Source organism: Nerophis ophidion, linkage group LG16 (assembly GCF_033978795.1).
Source record: "Nerophis ophidion isolate RoL-2023_Sa linkage group LG16, RoL_Noph_v1.0, whole genome shotgun sequence".
NCBI classification, from domain to species: Eukaryota; Metazoa; Chordata; class Actinopteri; order Syngnathiformes; family Syngnathidae; genus Nerophis; species Nerophis ophidion.
This window is the reverse complement of record NC_084626.1, coordinates 53,277,887-53,299,564: the sequence shown is the minus strand read 5'-3', so window position 1 is coordinate 53,299,564 and position 21,678 is coordinate 53,277,887. Positions and strand designations below refer to the sequence as shown.

At 39.3% G+C, this 21,678-nt stretch overlaps 1 protein-coding gene across 2 annotated transcripts; it reads right to left on the bottom strand.

The window, feature by feature from the left end:
• Positions 1 to 1,311: 1,311 nt before the first annotated feature.
• On the bottom strand, positions 1,312 to 20,822 carry snrpe (small nuclear ribonucleoprotein polypeptide E). 2 transcript variants are annotated; one of them, XM_061875529.1, is made up of 5 exons: positions 20,698 to 20,822; positions 12,566 to 12,592; positions 12,430 to 12,492; positions 9,610 to 9,688; positions 1,312 to 1,523 (listed from the first exon to the last, which is right to left on the bottom strand). In XM_061875529.1, the coding sequence occupies exons 1-5, from the start codon at positions 20,749 to 20,751 to the stop codon at positions 1,468 to 1,470; spliced, it is 279 nt and encodes a 92-aa protein (XP_061731513.1). In that variant the 5' UTR covers positions 20,752 to 20,822; the 3' UTR covers positions 1,312 to 1,467. The 2 variants fall into 2 exon arrangements, with proteins under 2 accessions (XP_061731513.1, XP_061731512.1); XM_061875528.1 differs by lacking the exon at positions 20,698 to 20,822 and adding an exon at positions 14,880 to 15,067.
• Between the last annotated feature and the right edge of the window lie 856 nt (positions 20,823 to 21,678).

The window sequence follows — 21,678 nt, the reverse complement described above, 5'->3', positions numbered from 1 at the left end:
ATTTGAACACCTGTCTATCAGCTAGAATTCTGACCCTCAAAGACCTGTTAGCCCACCTTTAAAAGTCCTCCTCCACTCCACTGTATTATCCTGAATCCGATGCACCTGTGTGAGGTGGTTAGCTGCATAAAGACACATGTCCACCCCATACAATCAGTAAGACCCAAACATTCAGCATGGCTAAGAGCAAAGATCTGTCAGACACCACAAGGATGGTAAGGGCTCTGGAGAAATTGCCAAGCAGTTTGGTGAAAAAAGGTCCACTGTTGGAGCAATCATTAGAAAATGGAAGAAGCTAAACATGACGCTCAATCTCAATGGGAGTGGAGCTCCATTCAAGATATCACCTGCTGGGGTCTCAATGACCTGAAAAGAGCTGGGACCAGTTTCCATGGTCACTGTTGGTAACCACTAACACGTCATTGTTTGAAATCATGCATGGTTCCCCTGCTTAAACCAGCACATGTTAAGGCCCGTCTTAGGTTTGCCAATGACCATTTGGATGATCCAGAAGAGTCATGGGAGAAAGTTTTGTGGACAGATGAGACCAAAATTGACCTTTTTGGTCATAATTCCACTATGCGTGTTTGGAAGAAGAATGATGCATACCATCCCAAGAACGCCATCCCTACTGTGAAGCATGGGGGTGGTAGCATCATGCTTTGGGGGTGTTTTTCTGCTCATGGGACAGGACGACTGTACCATATTAAAGAGAGGATGACTGCAGCCATGTATTGTGAGATTTTGGCCAAAAACCTCCTTCCCTCAGTCAGATCATTGAAGATGAGTCGTGGCTGGATCTTCCAACATGACAATGACCCAAAGCACACAGCCAGGAAAACCAAGAAGTGGATTCGTAAGAACCATATCAAGGTTCCGGAGTGGCCTAGCCAGTCTCCAGACCTAAATCCAATTCAAAATCTTTGGAGGGAGCTGAAAGTCTGTGTTGGTCAGCGACATCCCAGAAAGCTGAGTGATCTAGAGAAGATCTGTGGGCCAAAATCCCTCCTGCAGTCTGTGCAAACCTGCTGAAGAACTACAGGAAACCTTTGACCTCTGTAATTGCAAACAAAGGCTACTCTACCAAATATTACTGTTGGTGTTCAAATACTTATTTTCAGCTTTATCACACAAATTGTTAAAATTCTGGATTTTTCTTTTTATGTTCTCTCTCATACAGTAGACATGCACCTACTGTCAACATTTCAAACCCCTCCAAGATTTCTAAGTGGGAACACTTGCAAAATAGCAGGGTGTTCAAATACTTCTTTTCTTCACTGTACATTTGAGGAACAGATTGTCGGAAAAGGGTAACAAAGAAAAACTTTTTTAATGTTCAAAGCAAAAACATGTTTCAGAAAGTGACCGTTTTAGTAATTGTGTTGTACAAAACAAAGCGACTAAAACAGAGAAAGAAAATAATTCTATCCATGATGTGTGAATGTTTTAGATGTGAGGTTAGTGGTCTCAGGTGGACACACTCTGCAGCAAGGTGATGTTGTCTCCCTTCAGCATGATCCTCCCTGAGAGACACCATAGAACACGGTTAGTCAAGAGACAACAACGTCATACCACTTGTGGAAGTTGGAAATAAACACATTCATTTTTGGGAACATTGGTTTATAAAAAAAAAATAACATTGTCCATCCATCTATTTTTATCGCTTATTCCCTATGGGGTCGCGGGGCGCTGGTGCCTATCTCAGCTGCATTCAGGCAGAAGGCGGGCTACACCCTGGACAAGTCGACACATCTTCGCAGGGCCAACAGTGTAGTGTATTGTATTACTAACAGGGCAGCACGGTGGACAGGGGTTAGTGTAGGGCTGCGAATCTTTGGGTGTCCCCCGATTCGATTCAATATCAATTCTTGGGGTCGCGATTCGATTATATACAGATTTTTTTCGATTCTCGATTCTAAAACAATATTTTTCCGATTCAAAAGGATTGTGTATTCATTCAATGCATAAGATATCATCAGGATCTACCCCAGTCTGCTGACATGCTAGCAGAGTAGTAAATTTTAAAAAAAAAAGCTTTTATAATTGTAAAGGACAATGTTTTATCAACTGATTGCAATAATGTACATTTGTTTTAACTATTAAACGAACCAAAAATATGACTTATTTAATCTTTGTGAAAACATTGGACACAGTGTGTTGTCCAGCTTATGAGATGCCATGCAAGTGTAAGCCACTGTGACACTATTGTTCTTTTTGATTATTTTTATAAATGTCTAATGATAATGTCAATGAGGGATTTTTAATCACTGCTATGCTGAAATGATAACTAATATTGATACTGTTGTTGATAATATTCATTTTTGTTTCACTACTTTTGGTTTGTTCTGTGTGGTGTTTGTGTCTCCTCAATTGCTCTGTTTATTGCAGTTCTGAGTGTTGCTGGGTCAGGTTTGCTTTTGGAATTGGATTGCATTGTTATGGTATTGATGTGTATTGTTTTGTTGGATTCACAACATGAAGGTCCTGAGTAGTCCTGAGTTCAATCCCGAGCTCAGGATTTTTCTGTGTGGAGTTTGCATGTTCTCCCCGAGACTGCGTGGGTTCCCTCCGGGTACTCTGGCTTCCTCCCATCACCAAAACATGCACCTGGGGATAGGTTGATTGGCAACACTAAAGTGGCCCTAATTAAGAATGTGAGTGTGAATGTTGTTTGTCTATCTGTGTTGGCCCTGTGACGAGGGGGCAACTTGTCCAGGGTGTACACCGCCTTCTGCCCAAATGCAACTGAGATAGGCTCCAGCAACCCCTGCAACTCCAATAGGGACAAGTGGTATTAAATGGATGGACGGATGTATTACTAACAGTGGTGTGCCTTCAGGGCCAGCAAGACCTTCTCTGCTGGCCTGGCATAACCAGAAATCATGATCATAATTAAAGATACAAGTATTTTTTTTAATTTACCGTCCCTAAATATCTGGAAGTGTCCATATTCTCTTTATGTCACAATATGCTCCTTCCAGCACTGTTTTTAAATTATAGATGTTTTAATCCAATCAGAATTCAGCTAGTTTATGTTGCCATGTTGTACCAAATCTGCCCAAGGCTTTCAGAATCAACAATGCCGGCATCTGTGCATTACAGTGCACAGACATACAGTTGACAGAGAGTTGTGATAGCCAATCAGATCACGAGTTGTCAGTGAGGCCTTCTAGTTGACTTGAGCAGATAAAAATTGTGATGTCATGAGCTGGGTAACATAAGAACTCCATTACCCAGCAAGCCACAGTAGTGACGCGCATGCACAGTAGCTGCGTTTAGCCATGTTTTTGATGAGCACCTTGTGGAGTAAACTTTAAGAACTCAGCCAACACGCCTTGTCTGCATCTTTTGTGATTAGACAAAACACATATATTTGCACGGCCATTTTCAAGAAGGATATTTAAAGACAAACTACATCTTGTGATACAATGTCGGCCAACCCCAGAAGCTCAAATGGGTTCAACAGCTCATGAGTTCAGGTATTTTTTTTCTTAATTTTTTCCAAGTTTAATGTTTTTTGCAATTTTAATTTTGACAGTAGCACATAAAGATATGTGTTAATTGCTGATACGGGTTAATTGATTTTTAAATGCCCCAGAAAATAACCCGTTTTGTACAATACCCAGTAGATAGACAGATAGATAGCTAGATAGATGGATAGTACTTTATTGATTCTTTCTGGAAAATTAAAATTCCAGCAGCAGTGTACAGAGTTGAGATCAAGTTAAAAAGTAAAAAGTAAATAATGGGGGTTAAAATGGAAAGATAATATAAAAATATTAAAATAAGAATAAAAATAAAAAGCAACAATGGGAATAAAAATATAACAGTAAAATAAGAATATAACAAGAGAAACTAGGCAGTAGTGACCTTGTTATGAAAACGTATTGCACTGTTATTGTTTTTCATCCCTGTCATCCTAGTGACCCCCCCCCCCCATCTCCTCAGTAGTGCGTAAATGTGCTTCTGCATAGTATTTCTCCAGCTATGGTCATGTGTTGACATAAATGATGGTATTTTGAGAGGTAATATTGAAGTCAAACATCACTGAAGGCCCAGGTGGGAAACGCACAGCCCGCCACTGATTACTAACACATGTCCATGACAAAGGATATAGTGTTATACCAGGGGTCAGCAACCCAAAATGTTGAAAGAGCCATATTGGACCAAACATACAAAAAAGGAATATGTCTGGAGCCTTAAAAAATTGAAAGACGTATATAAACGTTATGATGGCAACACATGATGTAAGTGGCTAATTAGCTATTTTAGCCTACTATCAAAATAAATGGGTCGCAGGCTGATGCAAAACTTCAAAGGCAGAAATGTTGAAATTTAATATTTAATCTACACATTTTTACAACACTGGAAAACATTAGTAAACTTCTCAGAAGGTGAGATAACGGTCTTAGAATGGCCAAAGGTATAGATGCGCCTGTCCAAGTTAAAGGAAACGGCAAGCTGTCGTCTAAAGGATTTATTACAATCTTTGAAAGCTGTCTAATGTTTGCTGTGGACAGGAACAACATGACACACTGACAACTATCAGAAATGCAGCCAATATTACATACAGATAATGTGTCATGAGGCATGCACGTATAAATTAACAGAAAAAGTTATACATGTAAAACTGTGGAGTCACAGTCCACACAACGGTGAGTTCAAGGGCCGCTGAAATTAGTAGGACAAAACGGTGTTCACCAAATACTCTCATCAGTGAAGCACAAACATATTAAACTGAGGGCTCTCTAACAATTAGGAATGTTTGTGTCATGTTTGTCCTCCTACAGAAACCATATTACAACAACAAATATATTTTTAACCGCATTTTTTTCCCATTCCCATACATTTTTGAAAAAGCTCCACAGGGCCACCAGTGCGCTGTTCAAGAGCCACATGTGGTTCTGAAGCCGCGGGTTGCTGACCCCCAACACAACAGCTTTCAAGTGGACCGAAACTGGTGTTATCAAGATAAAACAGTATTTTTTTTTTACCTTAATTTACCCAGGAAAGTTTAATTGAGATTAAGAATCTCTTTCCCAAGGTAGCCCTGCCTTAAATGTTCATTTACCAGTGTAGTTGGCACTAGGAGCAAGGTGGGTGAAGTGTCTTGCCCAAGGACACGACGACTGTGACTCGGATGGTAGAAGCTGAATGTGAGCCTGGAACCCACGCTCTGGGTATTTCATTTGTCAAGACACCGAAATAAAACTACATGGCAGTAAGTAAAACAGTGACTGAAAGTCAGGTGTGTTGTTACTAAACACATCTTGACTAAAGAACTGCACTTTTAGGGGGGATTTTGCCTATCGTTCACAATCATCATGAAAGACATGACGACGGATTTAATTTTTTTTGTGTGCATTCAGACTTGTAAATAAACTTAAATAAAAGTCAGCTAAAGGGAAGCCGCTGAGAGGTCCTCCATTGCGCCCATAAAACCCAATAAAAAAAACACCCAAAAAGTGCCAACAATATTCCATTTACATTTCGGGACTTGACTATTGACCAAGTATTATAATATTGTTATCATAAGCGCTAACCCAGACAAACTTTTTATAGCTGCGCCATGACCACAGGCTTGTGTGCCTGTGTTGACATGATGGAATGCTCAGCTGCTTCCTTGTTCCTCAAATTTATTGTATAAATCATGCCTCTCACCTGGATGATACAAGGAAGAGGAAGTAATCCGACAAGTTGGTACACATTGACAGCCAATATAGACCTGGGAACGGCGAGAATGAAAACAAAAAGACGCTTGGTTCCACCCCAATAATCAACATCGAGGTTTTTAATTAGTGCGGTATCCTCACCGCAGGAGGGAACGTTTTTTCCCCCCTCTGCCGTCACCAGCGTTTGAGTGACGGACATGTTTGCTGATCAGAATTGTTGACCCTTCCCTCCTTTGCTTCCCAGCCCATCAAAAGTGTTTCTCTCTTTTCAAACGGATAGTGCGCGGTTCTCAGCACTTGTGTTTATTTAACAGTAGATTTAACTGAACACAGTGAGCCCTCTTTTCAGTCATTCACAATCATTGTCTTAGTAGGTGGAGAGCTGGGGCACCAGCTTATATACACACAAGAAGATTACATGGACAGAGAGCCTTGCTAATAAAAAGTACCACAAGTAAAGAAAAATGAGGGGAATAAAAGATGATTACAAATCCCAATGTCTCTTTGTGGGAATATTTCAACTTCAAACCAAATGGGCAACGTGAGCCCATCAATAGGGACCAACAAGCGAGAATGCTATATGGCAACAACATAAAAGAAAACACAACCTATAGTTTTTTCAACAGAGGGGAAAAAAATCCACTTTAATATTTTCTATATTTATTTAGGTTAAATGTTTGCTTCCGGAAAGAAGACTATTTTATTTATTTTTGTTTGTTTATTTATCAGAATCAAATTTATTGGCAAAAGTGTGTAACACACAATAAATTTGACTTGGTACCATGCTCTTCTTATTATTTATATTAAAAGGAATTTACTTTCCAATTACAATAATGAAAAAACAGAAGTTGATATCCTTTTAAATGATTACTTGCATTATTATATATTATGATTACACTACATTAATCACTGGTTATTTAGTTTAAGAGCATCTAGACAAAAGTTCTAAACCCCTTGTGCATAAAGCCAATATTTTTTAAAGTAAATTATTGCATTGTCTTCCGTGTGGTACCTTGAGACAAGAATATGTTGATTGACAGTCTGAAATGAACATGTCCTTTTTCACCTATTTTGGCAGTTTTATATGTATAAAATATAAAAAATTGCTCATCGCAATATGAAAGAAAAATCGCTATTAGATTTTTTCACGCAAGCCTCAAAATACAATTTTGAATATCAACACAACATTTCCTGCATTTGGGTGTATTTCTACACTCTTTGGTTTTATTCTCATTTACCAACCTCTTGACTGTCTTTTTGACACGTCCCATGTAATGTGCCACGCATTTTTTTGTTTAGTCAGTAAATAATTTACTAACAATATTATCATTGAAAATGTAATGTAAAATTGTATAACTTGCATGCAAAGAACTCAGAAAACGTTTCCCATTTGACAACTATCCTGCAGCCACGTCCCCTCATGTAATATAAACTCTACAACTACAACTGGTTCTGAACGAACAGGGTTCGGATAGTAAACATCCAAATATGATTTGCAGCAAAGTGGACAGCCGTCAATGTTGTGGCTCGGAGAAAAGCAAGCTAGCTACATGGTTAGCTAACCAGCGAGCTTGTTTCAGGGTAAATGGTAAGGGATCTCCACCATAGACTTACCGGTAACTATTAAGTTAAAGTTAAAGTAGCAATGATTGTCACACACACACTAGGCGTGGGGAAATTTGTCCTCTGCGTTTGACCCATCCCCTTGATCGCCCCCTGGGAAGTGAGGGGAGCAGTGGGCTCCGCGCCCGGGAATCATTTATGGTGATTTAACCCCCAATTCCAACCTTTGATGCGGAGTGCCAAGCAGGGAGGCAATGGGTCCCTTTTTTTATAGTTTTTGGTATGACTCGGCCGGGGTTTGAACTCCCAACCTACTTATCTCGGGGCGGACACTCTAACCACTAGGCCACTGAGTTGACTTTCTCCTATTTATTTTGGAGCACCGAAAAAAGCAGGCTAGAAAGCTAACCATTTAGCTAGCTTACAGTACTTGTCGCCTCCGTTTGATATCAGAGCCACAACATTGACAACTGTCCACTTTGCTGCTAATCATATTAGAATGTCCTGCAACTAACTCAGTGTGGCATTCAGGCAAGAGGAGAAGCGAGTATCTCCGGCTGAAGAGAGCAATTAAACACATTTTATTTTGATCATATTTGGATCATTATTTTAATTAGGCCTGGGCTATGGCCTAAAAATAAAATCTGATTTGTAGACAAAAAATTTGATTTACGATTTCAGATTTTTACCCCTTACTTTATTAAGAAACCATTGAATACATTCGACAGATATAATGACAAACAAGTGTTTCTTCTATTGCATTTAAAATTAAAGTTTGAAATATACTGTATCCTACTTTTTACAAAATTATATTTTGTTCTTTTTAGACCAGATATAAATTGTACTTTTTATGGAATAATTTTAAAATAATTAAATTACAAGCTTCCTTTGGGAAGCAATACTTCTGCTTGAATAGAATACTTTTGTTACACAAAATGTCGTATTGCATATTGCAAGCAAATAGACAATCTCCAAGACTGAGATCCATAAAGTGCAAACCTTTGTCTTGAATAATATACATCTGTAAATAAAAATGCGGTATTATACATTCTATTCAAATAAATAATTAAATAAAACATTTGAATTTTCTGCAAAAAAAAACTTAAATACATCGAAAAAATCGATGTATTCTACCCCTTTTCATACCATAGCAATTGTATCCCATTTCCTTGTTCTCTGTAACAGAACAGTGAATAAATAATAAATAAAAATACCATAGTTTTTGTTTTATCTCATAAAAAAAGGGTTCAAAATGTTCATTATAATTATTCAATGTTTATTTAATTATTGTTCTGTGTACATTGTGAACACTTGTAGTTTGAACAGTCTCTAAAACTGAATCATATTGCTGCCTTGTTTGAGTTATTTGATTAATCCATTCCATAATTTAATTCCACATATAGATATGCTAAAGGTTTTAAATGTTGTACGAGCATACAAATGTTTTGAATGTGATTTTCCTCTAAGATTATATTTCTCCTCTTTTGTTGAGAATAATTGTTGTACATTCTTGGGTAGCAGGCTATAGTTTGCTTTGTACATCATTTTAGCTGTTTGCAAATGCACCAAATCGTTTCAATATTTTTGATTCAATAAATAAAGGGTTTGTATGTTCTCTATTCAACATTGTGTATTATTCTAAATTGATCTTTTTGTAACACTGTTAGTGCATGAAGCTCATTTTGTAGTTTCCCCATGTTTCTGCACAATAAATCAAGATATGGAGACATGGTTCCTTGGCGTCAGCCCTTACAATAATGTCACTATAGCTTGGCTAATATGCAAATATGTAACAGCGTTTCTCCAAGGTTTCTCATAGTCAGCATTGTCACTGGCATCCCACTGGATGTGAATTCTCCCTGCCCACTGGGTGTGAGTTTTCCTTGCCCTTTTGTGGGTTCTTCCGAGGATGTTGTAGTAGTAATGATTTGTGCAGTCCTTTGAGACATTTGTGATTTGGGGCTATATAAATAAACATTGATTGATTGATTGAGAGCATGTAAATGAAGCATCGTAAGCAGTTTTATGATGTTTTAGAGGGCTTTAAGGGCAGAATAGATGATTCATTACCTGCATTGTTAGACCCACCTTCACTATTTACAAGGCATAGAAAAGAAAAAAACATGTGTTCTTGTCTCACATAGAGATTGTGGATGATGAGCAAACTTTCCCCCAAAAAGTGCAGTTCCCCTTTAAATGGTTGAATATGACATATATATTTTTGGGGTGTAGGACTGGAATGTTCCAGTTAGATTTTTAAAGCCTTGTTTTATACAAGCATTTTTTTGTCTTTGAAAAAATAACCAGAAGAAGGCGTCTTGTGGACACTAATTTAAAGCAAAGGTGAACACAATACTGTAAATAATTCTCTTACCTAGTGGCTTCCTGGCCCTTGTTTTCATGTGGACCTCCTCTGAATCATCAAGAACCAAGTTCATGTACTCATCAAATCCCTGAAGACAAATACAGAACACGAGGCGTGCAAAGGATTTAGTTGAGTTGGTTACTACAACAGGAAGAAATGCAAGATGGCCAAGAGTTAAGCCCTAAGGAAAAACATATATAGTAAAGGGTATCCCAACTCTTGACTAAAAATATAAAGCAGTCAACTAATCAAGTGTGCCAACCTTATATACAACAAATCGCATTGAAGTTAAAAAGCACTCATTAAACGCCTATCAATGAAGAGACAGAATGCGTCATAAAATAAGTTCAGGTTTCATTTGTTTCACCCAGCCTTGTTCAGGTGAAACATACTGTACGCTTTGCACAAATATAATTAGTACTGTGTTGTAGATGTTTGGCAATATACTGCTTGCTATAATGACTATCATCGACAGTTGTTGACAGGTGTGGTGAGGTTTTATTATGTGTTTGGAGGGTTAGGACGTTGCATACTATTCCGGGGCGTATTTGATTGCCAAGAATGATTTTGACTGGCCAAGTTGCGCAATCACTCATAATTTGGTTGAGTTGGCAAGAGTGAGTTCATTCAAAACATCGAGCTGGAATAAAAGAAGACGCCTTCATCATACACACTGTTGGCGTTAACACACTTTGTGTCTTTATACGCATTGAAATCAGAAAGGACACGCATTTCCGGACGTCCGCACATCCCCGGAACGCAGATTTTTTTTTTTTACCGACCCTGCCTTATCCGGTTTAAAACTCTGATTTACTGTATTTTTCAGATTATAAGTCGCACCGGACGAAAATGCATAATGAAGAAGGAAAAAAACATATATACGTCGCACTGGAATATAATTCGCATTTTTGGTGGATATGTATTTGATAAAATCCAACAGCAAGAATAGACATTTGAAAGGCAATTTAAAATAAATAAAGAATAGTGAAGAACAGGCTGAATAAGTGTAGGTTATATGAGGCATAAATAAGCAACTGCTATGTTAACCTAACATATTATGGTAAGAGTCATTCAAATAACTATAACATATAGAACATGCTATACCTTTACCAAACTATCTCTCACTCCTAATCGCTAAATCCCATGAAATCTTCTTCCTGGATGTCGCTTCTAAACAACTCTGCCAACTCCAAAGGTATGCGCCGCTTCCTCTTGTCGTTTTCTGCTGCATATTTCACTACGTCAAGCTTGTTATCTGCAGTACATGATTTCCTTTTCAACGCCATTTTTGTTCAGCCCTTCTCAGTTTTTATAAGTTACCGCCAACGATGAAATGATCCATTTTAATAGCTACGGCAGTAGTATATAGCAGTTAACATTCTACGCCCCACAATGCACTTCTGCCATGACCCTCCCCCCGCCGAATTCTTATTTTTTTTGACGTGTGTGTGACAATTGCTGACGTGTGTGTGACGATTGCTGACGTGTGTGTGACGATTGCTGAAATTTTCTTCGTCTGTTCCGCGAATTAGATAAATATTTGATATTTTATGGTAATGTGTTAACAATTTCACACATAAGTCACTCCAGAGTATATGAAACTATGAAAAAATCTGCGACTTATAGTCTGAAAAATACGTACTTGTTTTTTTCAATCGATTATTGCTTTCCGCCTGTGTTTTGTTTTGTTTATATTTGCAGAGTCAAATTTCCGTCCCCGTTTTTTGTGTTTTTATTGGTCGACCTCAAAGTAAAGAACTTTCCGTTACCAATTTATTAAATTTTGATTCGCCGAAAAGTTTTATCAATCATAAAATACTCCATTTCCAGTATTCGGACTCCCACGTATTATTGTTGTCGTGCTAGAGGCATTGAGGGCCACTGTATTAAATGACATTGAAACTAACTTGCAAAATTCTAAGTTTGTTGGCATTATTTGCAATGAAAGTGTAGATAGGGCGTTTTTTACAGGACGGATGATCTACATACACGTGACACTAATTAATTGAATTTGTCATATGCATGTATGCCCTGGCACACATCCATCCATCTATTTTCTTCCGCTTATTCCCTTTGGGGTCGCGGGGGGTGCCGGTGCTTATCTCAGCTACAATCGGGGTGAAGGCGAGGTACACCCTAGACAAGTCGCCACCTCATCACAGGGCCAACACAGATAGACAGACAACATTCACACTCACATTCACACACCCATTTAGTGTTGCCAATCAACCTATCCCCAGGTGCATGTTTTTGGAGGTGGGAGGAAGCCGAGTACCCGGAGGGAACCCACAGTCACGGTGAGAACATGCAAACTCCACACCTTGTATTGAACTCAGGACCTGAGTATTGTGAGGTACTTTTATACTGAAATAAATACACTTACAACTTAAATCATAGAAAAAAATACCGGCAGAGGTAAAGTTTAGATCCATGAAGGAAAAAAGAATGTGAATGAACTCAATACATTTACATATACATAAAAAAAATTCCCAGCATGAACACTGATGGAGTATTGGTGTGTGCAAAACAGCAGCAGGCGGCTGTGGACTGCGTGCCGGTTCTAATACTAATCAAATATCATCCCGGGGGCCATAGATCATTTATTTACGGGCCGGATTTGGCCCGCGGGCTTCGACTTTGATACATAGGACCTGCAGGCAGTCAGTCATTACACCTGTTTGTCTGGCAGGTGCTTGAGCCGGTGATGACTCTGCAAGTGGACTTGACGTCACATGCAACAAATGTACAATATAATTCCTTGCGCCAACACTGATACATTCAGATAATACCTAAACAGGGATACATATCAAGTTTCAGTGAGTGACTTACAATAATACAGCCCTCTATTCGGATGTTGACCTGTTCATACAGCCACACTTGGATCCTCGAACGCTGTGAATCATAAAACAAAAGTTTGAATTTCTCCACATTAATAGTAGACAAAAGGGAAAGGGTAAACACTTACATTTTGTAGATATCTGAAGATTAGGTTCTGATCGATGTGGTCAAGGAAAATATTTGCATCAAAGTCACATTTAGCATTGTTTGGCACATTTTTTGTGTTGAAAAAAAAACATAGGCACACCACCAGCAGAAATCACTAAAAAACGAAACTCAGTTGACAGTAAAAAGTTGTTGTCGCAATTGTTGGATATGACTTTAAAATATCAGTAAATCTAAATCTGTAGAATCAAATCTAAATCTTATTTCAAAGTCTTTTGAATTTCTTTTGAAATGTTTGTTCTGGGGCTTCGCGGTGGCAGAGGGGTTAGTGCGTCTGCCTCACAATACGAAGGTCCTGCAGTCCTGGGTTCAAATCCAGGCTCGGGATCTTTCTGTGTGGAGTTTGCATGTTCTCCCCGTGAATGCGTGGGTTCCCTCCGGGTACTCCGGCTTCCTCCCACTTCCAAAGACATGCACCTGGGGATAGGTTGATTGGCAACACTAAATGGGCCCTAGTGTGTGAATGTGAGTGTGAATGTTGTCTGTCTATCTGTGTTGGACCGGCGATGAGGTGGCGACTTGTCCAGGGTGTACCCTGCCTTCCGCCCGATTGTAGCGGAGATAGGCACCAGCGCCCCCCGCAACCCCGAAAGGGAATAAGCGGTAGGAAATGGATGGATGGACTTTAAACTATAACCAAGTATGCATCAATTTAGCTCATGTCTCAAAGTCTGTATACTGTCACCACCTGTCACATCACGCCCTGACTTATTTTGAGTTTTTTGCAGTTTTTTTGTGTGTAGTTTTTTAGGTCTTGTCTTGCGCTCCTATTTTGGTGGCTTTTTCTGTTGTTTTGGTAATTTCCTGTTGCAGTTTCATGTCTTCCTTTGAGCGATATTTCCTGCATCTACTTTGTTTTAGCAATCAAGAATATTTCGGTTGTTTTCATCCTTCTTTGTGGAGACATTGTTGATTGTCATGTCATGTTCGGATCTACATTGTGGACACAGTCTTTGCTGTGGTCCAGCATTCTGTTTTTGTTTACTTTGTAGGCAGTTCAGTTTCATTCTGCATAGCCTTCCTTAAGCTTCAATGCATTTTCTCAGGGGCACTCACCTTTTGTTGATTTTTGGTTTTAAGCATTGGACACCTTTTTACCTTCACACTACCTCCCGCTGTTTCTGACATCGACAAAGCCATTAGCTACCGACTAAGGCTGGGCGATATATTGCATGTTTATCTTTATGCGATATAGAAAATGACTATCTCGTGATATTCGAGTATATGTTCTCACGCAGTTGCTTTTAGCTTTGGGCATTACACTGCATGCGTTTCTCACTCTTTCTTGTCTCGCCTTCTCACAGAGACTTAAAACAAGCGCACTTTGTAACATACGTCACACACTGTCGTGTGAAACGCCATCGCGGAGCAGAGAGGTAGCAGCATGGGTAACGTTAGCTGTGATGCTCGCGGAGCCGTGCAAGTTGTAATACGAGAGAAAAAAGGTGCGAATCTGGTAACAAATGAAAGAATAATTAATTCCCAGGAAAAACAGAAGGAGGTCCATCGTCTGGATGTGGTTTGGCTTCAAGCGGGAATATGCTGAACAGACAACCGTAATTTGTCAAGCATGCGGCAAAAGCGTTGCTATAAAAAGTAGCATCACTGCTAATATTTAGCATCATTTGAAAAGTCACTCGCTAGAGAATGAAGAGTGCTTACTCGGCATGTCAACATCTACATTCAGTGACACAAGCCCCCACCATCAAAATGCCGAGGCAAACATTTCCAGATCAACACCGTATGACAAAATGGTCAACAACAGAATTTAATAACGTCCGTAGTAACCTACCACATAATGAAGTACAAATACTATTTGATTTCCTATTACGCAGCTCATTTTCATTTGGGATAGGTTGATTGGCAACACTAAATGGGCCCTAGTGTGTGAATGTTGTCTGTCTATCTGTGTTGGCCCTGTGATGAGGTGGCGACTTGTCCAGGGTGTACCCCGCCTTCCGCCCGATTGTAGCTGAGATAGGCGCCAGCGCCCCCCGTAACCCCAAGAGGGAATAAGCGGTAGAAAATGGATGGATGGATGCAGCAGCATTGTTTTTACCTCTCGTACGTAGTGCCGTTAACTGCTTCACTTAAGACCTGCAATCCAACGTGGACACTTACATAAAGCAGCAATCACATAAAAGTAGTTAGTACAGATATATTTAACTACACATCCAAACGTCTAACATTATAGCATCCGTGACAGTGTTAGCTTGGTTGCTAAAGCGCAATGAATGAGCTCCGTCTCATTTTTTTTTTTTCCAAAGAAAGGATACAATAGGTTGCACCATAACCTTCTGGACCTTCTGTCCTTGCCCTCTGTACGCCATACTTTCAGCACGCCGCCAACACAAAAAAGAACAAATGTAAAAACGTCGAGTTACTCAGTTCAACAAGAGCAACGAAACCAAATTCCCACGTTGTTGAACGTCTCCGGAAAAAAAAACGGACTTCCGGTTTGCTGGTAATGGCGGTAAAAGCGTCTCAGATGTCACAACAGCGCTCGCACTGGTAGGAGGCCGTCATTGCAACAGCAACTATAGCAACTCAAATCCATTCAAGGCTATTTTATATAATTGTCTTAGGAACAGAGGTGGGTAGTAACGCGCTACATTTACTCCGTTACATCTACTTGAGTAACTTTTGGGATAAATTGTACTTCTAAGAGTAGTTTTTATGCAACATACTTTTACTTGAGTATATTTATAGAGAAAGAACGCTACTTTTACTCCGCTCCATTTATCTACAATCAGGTCGCTACTCGCTTCTTTTTTTATCGATCTGTTAATGCACGCTTTGTTTGTTTTGATTTTGTCAGACGCGCATTCAAAGTAGGAACTACGCATGCCTGCGTTTCACCAATCAAATGCAGTCACTGGTGACGTTGGACCAATCAAACAGAGCCAGGTGGTCACGTGACCCTCACACATAGAACCCGACATGTTGAAAAACTTATTGGGGTGTTACCATTTAGTGGTCAACTGTACGGAATATGTACCAGAGGTGTGGACTCGAGTCACATGACTTGGACTCGAGTCATTAATTTGATGACTTTAGACTCGACTTGACAAAATGTAAAAAGACTTGGACTTGAGCCTTTTGACTTGACATGACTTGCTACTTTCCCCAAAACCCAACGATTAAAAAGTTATTCAGGAGCGCTCCGTATCTTCCATTGTGTACGCGTGTTTGTCAACATTTGTGGGATGACAACCTGTGCGCTACCTGTCAGTACAACAGCCAATCAAATTACATTCACGTTGTTTTCGTCACACAGCATTCAGCCAATCAAATTGCAGGAAAACCAACGAAGAAGAGCTTTCAAACAACAGAAGAATAAGTGAAGAAAATGATGCCTTGAAGTGTTTCGTTCGGGTATTAAAAGTACGACTTGGTCAACAAAACAGGAATTGCCGTATGCAAAACATGCGGTTGGAAGATTACAGTCGGAGACGCATCATTTTACAAGTTCGTTCGACATTTGAAGTTGCACAAAGGGTAAGTTTTGAATATAAGTTAACGTTTATTGGCTGAGTAACGTGAATTTATTTGCTGTGCAGTTAAATCAGTGAGGCTGTAAACTCACAGCTAATGTTATGAAAATAGACATCTTATAAGTAGACGCAGCATCGAGCGCTACTGCCTATTGCTGCAGACGAGACGCGGGGCCGCCATCTTGGAGTGGTGATCCACTCCACTCAGTGCAATTCATTCGTCAGGAGCAATGAACTGTCAGCGCATTTAATTCATATTAACTCACTGAATACCACTTACATTCACGCGCTCTTTTGTCATACGTGTAGCTATGATAAAGGACACATGTTTTGGCGTGTTCATAATTTGCTTAACAGTAATAGAATATTCTTATATGCTATAAGTGACCAGACGTCTGAGATCAAAACTGGGAATATAATCCCAGAGAAGGGGAAAAAACAGTCAGCTATTTTGAAGTTGAATAAACAATATGATTAGGTTATGTATACATGTGTATATCCTACATAAACAATGTATGAATACATTATATATCTATATATTTTACGCACCTATAGACCAGATGTTCTCAAATGGGGGTACTTGAAGGTATCCCAAGGGGTACATGATATTTTTTTAAATATTCTAAAAATAGCAACAATTCAAAATCCTTTATAAATATATTTATTGAAAAATACTTCAACAAAATATGAATGTAAATTCATAAAGTGTGAAAAGAAATGCAACAATGCAATATTCAGTGTTGACAGCTAGATTTTTTGTGGACATGTTCCATAAATATTGATGTTAAAGATTTATTTTTTGTGAAGAAATGTTAAGAATGAAGGTGATGATTCCAGATGGATCTCTATTACAATCCCCAAAGAGGGCACTTTAAGTTGATGATTACTTCTATGTGGAGAAATCTGCATTTATAATTGAATCACTTGTTTATTTTTCAACAAGTTTTTAGTTATATTTACATCTTTTTGTTTTTTTAAATAGTTCAAGAAAGACCACTACAATTGTGCAATATAAAGACAAACATAGTCAAATAAAGGTCAGTTCAAATGTATACTATATTAAGAATATGTGTACATATTCCTTAGAGCCCTGACATCTAACAAGTACAGCACTGTTCATTGTTATGTTCATGTATTTGTTGTTTTTCATGTGTACACACACATAAACACATACAGTATGAGATGATATCAATGAGATAAGGTAACAACATGATATAAATTGCTGATGAATTAGTTACAATGCAATATTCCATGGAAATACAATGTTAACACTTTTGTGCAAATAAGTACAGTTGCACTTGTTTTTTCAAATGTGTTTATACTGTAAAGGAATTAGTTAAATGTTTAGAATAACTGGTTAATAGTGCTATTATGAAGTGCAATGTCAGCACTGTTTTTTTAATAATAAATACATACAGCATTTTAAAAGCATACACAATCTGTGTACATATATTAGTCTGTGGTTAAAAAGACTTGAAATGACTCGAAACCCAAAATGCAGGACTTGGGACTTGACTTGAGACTTTCTAGTATTGACTTTGGACTTGACTCGGACTTGCCTGTCTTGACTCGGGACTTGACTCGAAACTTGAGGGCAAAGACTAGCGACTTACTTGTGACTTGCAAAACAATGACTTGGTCCCACCTCTGATATGTACTGTACTGTGCAATCTACTAATAAAAGTTTCAATCAATCAACCAATCAATCAAAAGTATAAAGGAAAAAAGACACTTTTTATTTCAACCGTACTTCCCATCAAAAGCCTAAAGACTGATCGCACAGTTCCTGTCTTCACAATAAAAGCGCCGCTCCATCGCGCCTGCGTTAACAAAATAAGAGTCTCAGAAAGCCAGTGCAAACAAGCTAGCAAGCTACGGAGTTTGCAGCCAATGTATTTCTTGTAAAGTGTATAAAAACAAATACGGAAGCTGGACAAATAAGATGCCAAAAACCAACGACTTGCATGTGGTATTAGACAGGAAGATTAAAATTAAAATAACATTTTAAAAAATCGGTCTTAGCCTGGGCCCTGGAGAGGGGGTCCAGACTGAGGCCAAGGGGAAAAAAACAACTCATAGCCATAGTACACATACATCCCTCTTACATGTGTGTCAGAGGGAAACATCAAAGAACACAGAGGACATTAAAGCATCAGATACAAGCAGACACTTCTACATACATCTATGACTAAAAAGTAAAAGAAACATATCCACTGTGGTGGCCTCTGCGGTGTTCCACGCCATCGTCCGCTGGGGTGGAGGGAGCATGGCCAGAGACAGGAGCAGACCCAACAAAGCAACCAAGAGAGCCCACTCCACTCTCGGCCAGTGTCCAGTCCGCATGGATGAGCGAGGATACGTCCAAGGTGACTGAGGTGTCCGACACCTGCTCACCCAGCCAAGACACCGCGAAACCTCTCCGTCCCAGCGCTCAGTGCTAGCTCCGCAGTCCTGTCCCCTCATCCGCATCTCCTCCAGTCCCTCCAAACTGACTCCGTAGTACAAATACATATTTCTAAGCTAACAGTTTAGATAGATACAACATCCATAAATCTCCACATGCAAAAAACATTTCTGATTTATCCTTACATTGCAGTATGATCAATACGTTCCAGGTAATAGGGGCAAGCAGCCAGCAGATGGCGCTGTTGTACAGTAAATGTGACCAGATTGCATCACCACCATTTTTGTTGTGACTTTCTTATTTATTTATTGTTTCTATTTGTCTTGTCAGCTGACTAGGTTATGTTTAGTCAATTGAATGATTTGTTTATTTACTTAATTCTATTGTTTTAAAATGTGTTTGGCAGTAATATAAGGAAATTCAAATAAACGACTTCCATTCTTGCAAGATGAAAATTTGATGCAAAATAGCTGCCGAGGACAGACGAGAGTATGCAAGTGCATGGAAAGACAAGGAGCTCTAAGGAACCTCTGTCACACACACACACACACACGGACACACACACGGACACACACACACACACACACTTGGGTGTCTTCTTTCAGGCCACGCTGCCCTTTGCTGCAGCTTATGGAAACGCACGACCCTCATCGGGTATGGTTGTTGTTATTGTTAAAGGCCTACTGTAATGAGATGTTCTTATTTAAACGGGGATAGCAGCTCCATTCTATGTGTCATACTTCATCATTTCCCCATATTGCCATATTTTTGCTGGAAGGATTTAGTAGAGAACATCCACCATAAAGTTCGCAACTTCTGGTCACTAATAAAAAAGCCCGGAAGTAGCGGACGATGTGGGCGTGACGTCACGGGTTGTGGAGCTCGTCACATCCTCACATTGTTTACAATCATGGCCACCAGCAGCGAGAGCGATTCGGACCGAAAAAGCAGCGATTTCCCCATTAATTTGAGTGAGGATGAAAGATTTGTGGATGAGGAAAGTGAGAGTGAAGGACTAGAAGAAGAAAAAAAAGACAAGGGCAGCGAGAGCAATTCAGATGTTATTAGACACATTTACGAGTGTAGCCGAGTGTCCCGTGTTCGCCAATACAAGGGTGCCAAACGTACGGCCCGGGGAACAGGTTTATCCGGCCCGCGTGATGAGTTTGCTAAATATAAAAATGAGCCGAAATTTGGGGTGTATAATGTAGCCCAGAAGAGTTAGGGATGCATGGGATTCTGGGTATCTGTTATGTTGTGTTTATGTTGTGTTACAGTGCGGACGCTTTCCTGAAATGTGTTTGTCATTGTTGTTTGGTGTGGGTTCACAGCGCTGGCATATTAGTAACAGTGTTAAAGTTGTTTATACTGCCACCCTCAGTGTGACATGTATGGCTGTTGACCAAGTATGCCTTGCATTCACTTGTGTGTGTGAAATGCCGTAGATATTATGTGATTGGGCCGGCACGCAAAGGCAGTGCCTTTAAGGTTTATTGGCGCTCTGTACTTCTCCCTACGTCCGTGTACACAGCAGCGTTTTTAAAAGTCATACATTTTACATTTTGAAACCGATACTTTCAGATATTACATTTTAAAGCTTTTATCTGCCAATAATATTGGCAGCCCGATATTATCGGACATCCCTAATAACGACAAGTAAATATATAATACTATTAACCGCAACATGTAAGTCTGGGCACCAGCGCCCCCCACAAGCCCAAAAGGGAATAAGCGGTAGAAAATGGATGGATGGATGGATATAAGTGTAAAAAAAAACCAACAACATTATGATTTGTACATTTTCAGAATTGTGCTTGTTCTATTTTTAAACAAAGCAAACAATCTGAAGTTGTCTTTATTATTAAGTTATCGTGCCGTGATTTAACCAAGTCTGGCCCACTTGGGAGTAGATCTTACTGCATGTGGCCTCCCATCTAAAAGGAGTTTGACACCCATGGCCTATACAGTGTACTTATATAATAAAATAATAAACGGGAGACATTAAAGCAGGTGTACGTCACAGCCCCACAGCAACTCTGAAAGGACAAAACACCCCCTCCTCCTCCTCACACTCTCTGTTAACTTGGGACACCCTGAACTGTTTGTTACACGAGGATCATTCTGGAAAAACCCTTATGTGCTTATTGTGTTACTAGTGTTTTAGTGAGATTATATGGTGGATACAAGAAAGGATACAATAGGTTGCACCATAACCTTCTGGACCTTCTGTCCTTGCCCTCTGGACGCCATACTTTCAGCGCGCCACCAACACAAAAAATGAATGAAATGAAAAAACGTGGAGTTCAACAAGAGCAACAAAACCAAATTCCCACGTTGTTGAACGGCTCCAAAAAAAAAAAGGACTTCCGGCTTGCTCGTAACGGCGGTAAAAGCGTCTCAGATGTCACAACAGCGCTCGCACTGGTAGGAGGCCGTCATTACACTTAGACTTAGACTAGACCTAGACTTCCTTTTAATTGTCATTCAAAATTGAACAAATAGGAACAACATTTTGTTGCATTAGCTCTTGGTAGTGCAGGATAAAAAAGGCAATAAGGTGCAGATATAAATGAATAGATTAATGTACAGATAAATATATTGCACTTTTGCATATGCATCCAGGTTTATGGATGTATGTTATATTGTCTTTTTATTCCAGCGAGGGTTTTCTAACACACCTGCTTGTCTGTCAGTAATAACATTCCTTGATAACCTGGACTAATTCAAACCGTTTTTGTTTTTTTTAATTATTATTATTTGCATTGCCTCACATTTCTTAATCCTCATTTTGTTCGTTTATATTTTTATTTAATTTTGTGTTGAATATAAAAATAAAGGCATTTAAAGATATTTTTTTAAAGATATTTTTTCTTGCAGCCCAGCCTCACCCAGACTCTGCATCCAGTGGCTCTCAGGTCATTGAGTTTAAGACCCCTGGTTTAGATAGATACAACATCCATAAATCTCCACATGCAAAAAATATTTCTGATTTATCCTTACATTGCAGTATGATCAATATGTTCCAGGTAATAGGGGCCAAGCAGCCAGCAGATGGCGCTGTTGTACAGTAAATTTACCCAGATTGCATCACCACCATTTTTGTTGTGACTTTCTTATTAATTTATTGTTTCTATTTGACTTGCCTGCTGAATAGGTTGTGTTTTGTCAATTGAATGA